The sequence below is a fragment of the Lactuca saligna genome, chromosome 2 (genome assembly GCF_052625555.1).
Source record: "Lactuca saligna cultivar CGN05327 chromosome 2, ASM5262555v1, whole genome shotgun sequence".
Taxonomy (NCBI): domain Eukaryota; kingdom Viridiplantae; phylum Streptophyta; class Magnoliopsida; order Asterales; family Asteraceae; genus Lactuca; species Lactuca saligna.
In genome coordinates this window covers 184221270-184230715 of record NC_136418.1, presented here as the reverse complement: position 1 = coordinate 184230715, position 9446 = coordinate 184221270, and the positions used below count along the sequence as shown (strand labels likewise).

Genomic DNA, 9446 nt, shown 5'->3' with positions numbered 1-9446 from the left:
CAGACCAGTCACACAGTAGTCCCGATATGCATGGCTGTTCTATGTTCTGTTATGTTATGTATGTTTTATATGTTATGGGCCGGAAGGAAATATGTTTGGGACCGGAAGGTCTTAGCCTGGAAGGGTGTATATGTGGTTGGTAGTTTGGGGGTATCTCACTAAGCTTTCGGGCTTACAGTTGTGGTTTAATGTTTTTCAGGTTCTTCAGGAGACTGTGGCAAGGCGAAGGTGTGATCGTACCGCTCCTCATGATTTTGTAGCAATGTGATTCTGGGAATACTCTAAACGATTTGTATTGAAAACCTTTTTGTAAACAATTTAATGAAATCGGGTTGTTTTTGAAAAATTTAAATTGGTTGCATTTTTCGGTCGTTACAAGATTCGATATTCCTCATACGAAAGTTCTCAATGAACTGACCATGTGGCTTGGGAAGTGAAAGAATAACCAAATCAATGGCTTGCTCCCTTAGGAAAACGACACCCAACATATCTAATTTGTTAATGTACGGTTTCATTTTCAGAACATGCATACACACAAAGTTTCCATCTTGATGTTTACATGTCATTAAGGCTTGAATAGTTTTGTATATTTCAATTTGAGGAAAACGTGATGTGGGGGGAGTCATTAGAGGAGGAGAAGGAGGAGGAAGAGTTGAAGAAGCATGACATCCTGTTCCACCATTTCCCGAAGAATAGAAAACATTTTCACCTTGATTAGAAAGTAGAAGATCATTTTCAGAAGAAAGAGGAAAACTATTTCCACAAGAATAAGGAAGCCCATTGTTGTCTTGACTTGACATCTATAATGGGAGAAAAGAGAATTCAAGTTAGTTGATTTAATCCTTAATTATTGACCCATAAATTTTAAATTAAGGCTAGGAGCCATATTTTCGATTCGAACTTTGAAGAGGGATGTCGTAATCAAATTCGAATCTATTTTAGGTAGGTAAAGCTTTTACCAATTTCAATCTTATGAAACCCCTAGATCTTTTCATATTCATTGAATCTAAACAATGACATGTTTAATCTTGGACTATGCTCTCACTTCTATGACTGGGATGTCGAGGACCACAAACGAGATGTGAATAACCATGAAAATTAGATTGGCATTCTTGATGTCATTTATTATTTCATTTTAATGTGTCGGTTAGCCACACACGCTCCATTAATCAATGATAATTTTTCGATAAACCCACTACCACTCTTTATTAGTCCCCCATTAGTGTGTTGGTTAACCACACACGCTCCACTAACAACTTATAAAGTGTAATGTGAACTTTCATAGATTAGCATACAAATTCATATTTTCCTAAAGTAACTAAGAGTGGAATTTTAGAAAATAGCTTAGTTGTTTCATGTCATTATACTTATTAATGAGATTATGTCTTATCAAATTTATTCGGCTAACGATCCTCCACCATACAAGAGAGCGGTGCGTGAGAGTGGACACTCATTTAATGGCCATTTTATAGGCCACTTCCTTATATCCTCTTTATAGCATGGTTTCGTGCATGAGACGTACTAGCGATTTGAATGACTTTTCTTATATATATATATATATATATATATATATATATATATATATATATATATATATATATATATATATATATATATATATTAAACTTCTAATTATATATACATAGTATAAGGTGTATTTTAAAATATTTGAAAATTACAAGGATTTAATCTTTTAATAAATTAAGATTTTAATTTAATTAAATTTAAACCATTTTATGGATTTATTAATTATATTTTAATTAATCATTTAATTAAATTAATAATAAGATCCATAAAGATAATTTTAATCATATAAATTTATCATTATCTTATCTATAATCATCTCCTAATATTTAGGATTTTATTTAATTAACTAATATGACCAAAATTCGGATTATGGCAGATTATATAAAAGATAATTACCAAATAATCAAATTATGCAATAAAATCCAAAAATTCGGAATATACTGTGCTCGCGTAATGAGCATGGACTGCTCACGTCGTGAGTGTAGTCTGGCAAAAACATATTATCGTGTTAACCTATGTTCACCTAGTGAGCCTCTAAGCTCATGTCACACCCCCAAACCAGAACGGCGGAAGCGTTCAAGGGTGGAGGACGTCAAGTACAGTATCATATCAATGCATACTAGTAAACAAGCAGCAACATCACCCATTACATTAATAGAATAATTTAATACAAGTGTCATCTGTATAGTTTGAAAGACACCCAAAATATGAATCAAATTAAAAGACGAGTCTTGAACACGCTCTGTCTTCTCAAAAGTCTGGTCCAGATGTACCTGTCTAATGGTGACCTGAGAATACAAGTTATTTTGAACGAGTAGATTAGCATTAAAGCTGGTGAGTTCATAAGTATTTTAGTGTCATTGTTTTGTATGAAAGTGTTTGTAAACGTTTGTTGTAACTGTTTGTAAGTGTTTGATGTAAATGTTGTATCTCCTAGAAAATCCCATATTTTCTACTTTATTTTGAAATGTAGTCTTCTACCAAGACCCGACTCTTCTAAATGTTTATTTTTTTGTAAAAGTGAGTATTTTTTCCAGCATGATTATCATTACAAAAATATAGTTTACATTACTGTTTATGTGAGAAGATCACAATGTGAATGCAATGGGAAAATAAAGATGTACTATAATATTGTATATAAGTAACTACCGATGTACTAACAACCTTAAACCGGTTTGTTTAATTAAGTTAAAATGGGATATGATTATAACCATACTGATTGACTAGTGGATAACACGACGACCTACCGGCGTCGAAACTGATGTGACATTTGTCACCACTTGGCCTGCCGGAAACTGTAGCGAGCAGTCAGGATACGGGATTGTCAGTCCCGTACAGATCTATACACACAATGCTCGTTCTCCCTCCAGGAGACTCTGGTTACAAAATGTGACACAGCAGTATGATGTCATGCCATGAAGTAGTGGCTCACATTAATGTTATAGTATTCTTGTATTTGTATAGTATGCTCAATCTGTTCTAGTGTATTGTATGTTCTCTATGTATAGTGTATAGTATGTTCCTCCTTGTTTCTGATTATAGTATGTTCTTTCTGTTTCTTGTTATAGTATGTTTGATCTGACTCTTATATATTTCATTGTTATTAGAAATAGTGAGTAGTAAACCTCTAAACTATACATATTATAGTTTACTAATAGTGTTGTTTGAATGATAGTGTATGTTTGTACACCTCTGCTACCCAAAGGTGTTGAACTGAGATAAAAGCTTTTATTTATATATACATATACATAATATATAACTAAGATTTAAACGACACTTGGACAAACAACCGAATACCCTAAGTCCACAACAAAACAAGGAATAGGAAATAAAGCGAGTTATCAGTCCTAAGCCCTTTCAACCCCACTTATATAATTATATCTATATAAACATAATTTTGACAATATATAAGTTTAAAAAGAGTTTTAATAAAGAGTTTACCATATTAAAGATTTTTAACCATTTGAATGGTCATAGCTAACTTGATGTCAGTTTATAAAATGTTTTGAAATAGTTTGTTTGATAACACAGTTTGAAGTATAAGAGATCTACTTGTTTTGATAGCTATAAATCACATGTGATTGATTCAATAACTATAATGTTTTCTACTTGTATTCCCCCCCCCCCCCCCCCCAAAAATCATTTTAAATCATAAAAATATAATTTAGGGGTATGAACTTACTTGGTAAATGTTGAATAGGACAGCGTTTCATTTCTACGAATGATCTTTCTTGACGTAACCACGGGCCTCTGGTGAAGAAACGAGCTTCACGAAGGCAACACTTCGACTGGAAAGGAGTTAGTTTCTCTGGAGATTCGGAGCGTCGAAATTCGCAGTGTGTGCTAGAGGTGTTACCAGGGCTTCGGGGTGGTTTAGAGGGGCTTAGCAATGAGTAGAAGTAGGAGAGAGGATGGATTTCAGCAACCAAAGTTGGAAGGCCTCAATTTCTATATATAGGGAGTAATTTTGGAGCTCACGTCATGAGCATAGAGTGGCTCACGTCGTGAGTTCCATCCTATCCATCCGTCGACTCGACTTCTAACACCTCGACCCCGGAACCTTTCCATTATTGGCTCACGTAGTGAGTCCTCTGACAGGGTGGGAATTCGTGTCCTGAACTTCGTAAATTCATATATCTCGCATACGAGTTCTGATTTTGACGTTCTCTATATCCACGCGTAGGTGATATTATGCTCTACAACTTTCGTTTAGACTCCGTCGACTAATTTTGATTTTCTTTTTAATATTATATTTTTAACATACCAGGACTGGAAAAGTCGGTTAAAAATTCATAACTTCATTATCCGACATCCGTTTTCGTCTGTCTTTTTACCATTTTACTACTATTGTCGAGATCTTCGATTCTCGTTTAGATTGTGTCAGCTAAAAGTCGTTCGATCTCTATTTCGAGTTTTTAGCTGTCTACTGTTATATCCGAAACTTAGAAAAATCATAATTTCCTCATACGAAGTTAGATTTGGACATTCTTTTTATATACGTTTACGGTTTAATGATATCTACGACTTTCATTTAGATACATAAGCCTAAAGAGTATTTTATTGAAATTTCGCGTTTTATGTTTAACAGTGTTTTACCTGTTTTGTTGAGGATCTTTGATTGGTCATAACTTTTCGTTATAACTCGGATTTTAGTGTTCTTTATATTTCTGAAAACCTTGTTACGATATTTATCACTTTATCTATCCTAATTGAGAATTTTGAACATTTCATTTTTGATGTTATTCTTATTATTTCAAAAACATGTTACAATACTTGACTTTAGATCGTTACATTGACTTGAAAAATATCGGGTTGTTACACTCACGTCGTGAGATGTGATTTTTTAGAAAAATTCAATTTTGTTCAAGTTCAAGCGATATACATTCAATTGTTAAACAACCTACACTCTGATACCATTGATGGGTTTTACATGTATTAACGCGTATAAATCCTTAACACTTAAACAATACATGCAACCTAAAGATCTATGTCATAAAACTATTGAAGTAATATTTTATTGAACAACAAAACTATAAACCCTAGGCTAATTTTCGAATATAACAAAACAAAAGTAGGGTTTACATAGTTTTAGTTATTGTAGTAAATTAGTAATCAAAAACCCTTTTGAAAAACTCTTGGAAGCAAGCACCACAAGTGTCGTGCCTCTAATGGTTCATACTCAAACCCTAACAACCAAGGAACTTGAAGAGAGAGAGGAGAGAGATGTGAGAATTTCAGCCTAACTATCCCTTGAAAGTCATGGCTAAAATGTCTATCCCAAGGGTCCTTTTTATAGTGTAACAGGGACACCTTAGATAACCCTAAAACCAATCAAATAACGTTATCTTATTTTTGTTAATTATCTAGCTTCCTAATTATCCTCCAATGATAATTCTAGACCCTCTAGATCCTTACAAAAACCGTCCAAGGCCTTCTGAAGGTTCTAGAATGTCTCTTGCTCAATTATTGAACAATTACACTTTAACTCATGTACTTTTAATTAATCAAGTTAATCCCAAAATTAATTCCAATTAATTTCTAATTAATTATTAATTAAATATTATTATTTCTAATTAATATATTATTCTCATAGTATATTAACAAATCATTTATTTTTGATTTCTAATTAATTTATTAACAATAGTAAATTAATAAATTAGTCTCTCTCCTTAAAAGTTATCCTACTTAATTGCTAGGTTTTAGGGCAACCGAAAAGAACTGTGCTACCATCAATTCAAAGTTATACCAATTATAGTTATGGGTTTTGACACACAATTCAAAAATGTCTTGGTCCCATGGCTTGGATCTTGTGAGTAGAAGTTACTCTAGAACCTTTGAGCATCACATTTGGTCATTTTGGAAGCTAATAAGTCATAAAAATCGGATCTTAGGGGTTGTAAGCTCACCCATGCATGAGTTGTTGACCTTTTTATGAAGTTATGGACCTAGGGCTTGGTTTTTGGCTCCATCAAGCCATGCAAAAGCTTTAAGTTGTCAACTTTATCAGTTAAGACCTATGTAGGAGTTCAATCCGAGTTTTGGACAAGTTGTCTTAAAGGATTAAGCACTCAAAGTGGAGTTTGGACATCAATGACTTACAATGTGCGTAACGGGTTTCAGCCCAAATCCCTTTCTTCGATCGAGCAGTATGTCGGGCGTAATGGGTTGGTAAGCTGAGCGTACTGATCAGAGAGTTGGTTGGGCCATTTTTAGGCCTTGGGTCATTTTAGGTTTGGGTCACAGTTAGATGGGTCAAGTTAGGGAAGGGTAAAATTGCCTTACTTATTAATCAAGATCATTTTGGGTATGATTAGTGTGAGGAGCATTCACATCGGCAACTCGTGTGTCTTTGTGTGCATTATTGATTAGCATCGGATTGAGGTGAGTCTTCTCACAATAGTCGTGGGTCGAAGGCACCAATACGGGCCCACTTGATTGTACTTGCATGTGTGCTAGTGTGTATGTATGTATGTATGTATATGTGTGTGTGCGCGCACGGACCATCTAGGTCTTATTTGTTGTTACTGTGATGTGTGTTATTATGTGTGCTGAGACTTCGATACTCTCCAGGGTTGTCGATAACCCACAGGGCGTACTGTTTGTCCATTGAGATTTTGGTAGTCTCCAGGGTTGTTGATAACCCATAAGGCGTGTTGTTTGTCCACTGAGACCTCGGGTAGTTTCTAGGGTTGCTGATAAATCATAGTTGCTTATTTGTGTTGTGTTGTATGTTGTATTTTGAAAACTCACTAAGTTTTATGCTTACGGTTTATGGTTTAAATATTTCAGGTTTTCTTTTATTAAACGATAGGCACGACTCAATTGCATCCCATCCATTTGGATATTCTCGCACATGATGACTTTTGACAATACTTTAATAAATGTTTAAATCAAATGGTGTTATCTAGACCTTTGTTGTAAATTGAATAAATACTTTTATTTTTAAATGAAAAAGTTTGGTCTGAATTCCAAGGCATTAAAAAATGCAATTTTCAATTTCAAAACAATTTCGTTCGGTAACGTGTATTCTTATCTTGTCTTGTCTTCAATTGTGAATCCTATAAAACTATATGAAATTTATGACAATCCTATAAAACTATATGAAATTTATGAAATATTTTCTTTATTTTAGAACCGCTAACACATAGTGTTAATCATACATTTTCAATGTACTTTACACTGCTCGCATGTTACGCCAAATGCCCTTTAACTATGCAATACATTCAAGTTGCTATTCCATCTTTTTATTTTCTTAAACTTCAACACATCTATGTTGTAGTTAATAAACTCTCATTTGAAGGGAAGAAAATGTAACGAGTAAAATTATGGTAAATCAAAAAATACAAGAATTTGATCAAACATTAAACGTCAAGTAGACTTTAAAGGCCAGCATGAAATGGTACACGGGTAGCAGGCAACCACGACTGGCCGCCGATGAAATTTGCCACCGTAAACTTAGAAGCTTCGTTGGTGTTAGTGATAACTCGATACCCACGCCACTTCACTCTCCGGCTGGTTGAAGAACCCGGTCCAGTATTCCTATATTCTCCATAATACAAAGTATTAAGAGCGAAATTCCCATCCCATTCCAACCATCCGGCCGGGTCCACCAAGCTCTCCATATAGTTTTTGATGAAAACCGTTCTCGAATACTGCTTCCATGGCCGGCCCAAGAATGTTTTGAACGAGCTCAAGACAGGTTTTAGGTCAGATGCTGCCATGATCCTAGAGTTCTGAATCGAGATCCCTGTGTTCTGGTTGTCATCAGTTCGGCCTTGTGCTGTGATGGTGATCTTTTGAGAAGCCATGGGTCTTCTTCCATAGATCATGCAGTTTTGGAAAACCACGGCGGCGTTGCCAAAGATGAAATCAACGGTGCCGTAAATGTAGCAATCTTTGTAGAATTGGCGTTGGGAGTGGACGTAGAGTGTGTCTTGGTATCCTTCAAAGCTGCAGAGGTAGAACACCGATAAATCGGCGCCAGACCTTAACGCCACCGCTTGGTGGTTCTGAGGGCCGGCGGTGTTGCGGAATGTTATTCCACGTGCAATGAATCCGGACCCAGTTACAACTGTTGCAGGACAAGTAAAGAATACATATATGGTTAGAATTGAATGACTTTTCACTTTCTTGATTCGGTAAGCAAGAAATCGTCTTTAATTTAAAGAACTTTTCTACGTTGTTGACAAGTGGAAACATTTGTAAAAGTCTTTTTTGTTGTTTTGAGGAAGAGGAAGAGGGAGATGTGACTTACTAACGGTGCCGGAATTAAATGTGGTGGACCCTCCGCCAACACTCCGGCTGCCGGTGATGATGGTATTCTTCAGTCCATCACCCACAAGCATAATATTCTTCATCTTGTTCCCAATCTCAATATTCTCTCTATAAACACCCTTCTTTATTGAAATAACAAACCTCCCACTCCCACTTCTCTTAGCAGCCGCATCAATCGCCGCCTTGATTGTCTTATAGTTCCCGGACCCGTCCTGCGCCACCACAAGGTTAGCCTTCGGTGCCGCCGTCTGCAAAAGCTTTCTATCTCCGGGAAAAACCCACGTCGGAAACCCACCTTTATAACTCTCGATTGGCTTCGTCGAACCATTGTTGAGCGCCAAAGTATTGCTAATAAGTTTGGTGACATTATTAGACATGAGTGGCAACATGTAGTCCGATGCATTAAGCTCCACGAACCCAGCTCGACAAGTCTCGAGGTTGGTCAACGCGGTGCTGAGCCATGTTTGTGTATCGGCATCGGTGCACTTGATGGTTGGGTCGATGGTCTGGTTTAGTTGCAGGATAGTGCTTTCGTAGAGCTTTAGACAGTCAGACCATGCAGCCCTTTCTCGCTCATTTCGACACTTTGGGCCGAGCCATTTGGTGCGACTCTCGGCGTTAAGTGCCCTTTCCATTGCTAATTGCAAAGCAGCTTTGCGAAAATCGGATTTGCCAAAAATGAAACCCAGTTTTTGAGTTTTACTGCTCATGAAATGCTTGCATGGCTCTGGGTTCGGCGTTTTATCACACCACCAGTTCATGTCGTTTGGTAAGGCTGAGGAAAGACATGCAGAAATGGAAATTGCGATGAGTATAAGCAAGGGTAGGTTCATTGCCATGGCTAAACAGTTTGTGTGTTGCTTTGTTTGTGAGATACATCGCTATATATATATATATATGTCTATAATGTCAATTTATGAATTGAGAGAAGTTGACATTTGACAATGTCGCCAATTGCAAATTAGATGTGGATGTTAGAAGGAAGATTCTCTTATAAACAAACTGTTTCAATTCTTAGGGGTTGTTTGAATTACATATTTATTATTTGTATCACCAATAAGTAGCTAGGACCCGGTTTTGATATCTGTTTTTAAAAGTCAGTTTGCTAGGACCCGGTTTTGATATCTGTTTTTAAAAGTCAAATT

At 36.1% G+C, this 9446-nt stretch overlaps 1 protein-coding gene across 1 annotated transcript; it reads right to left on the bottom strand.

The window, feature by feature from the left end:
* Window positions 1-7320: 7320 nt before the first annotated feature.
* Window positions 7321-9188, bottom strand: LOC145028489 (pectinesterase 2-like). Its single transcript, XM_078977184.1, has 2 exons — window positions 8282-9188; window positions 7321-8098 (listed from the first exon to the last, which is right to left on the bottom strand). The coding sequence occupies exons 1-2, from the start codon at window positions 9138-9140 to the stop codon at window positions 7407-7409; spliced, it is 1551 nt and encodes a 516-aa protein (XP_078833310.1). The 5' UTR covers window positions 9141-9188; the 3' UTR covers window positions 7321-7406.
* Between the last annotated feature and the right edge of the window lie 258 nt (window positions 9189-9446).

Bases quoted from the DNA above. Each gene is read 5' to 3' on its own strand.
- LOC145028489 (XM_078977184.1), bottom strand. From the start codon at position 9,140: ATGGCAATGAACCTACCCTTGCTTATACTCATCGCAATTTCCATTTCT. The intron at 8,099-8,281 runs GTAAGTCACATC...GTCCTGCAACAG, and splicing joins ATTTAATTCCGGCACCGTTA to TTGTAACTGGGTCCGGATTC.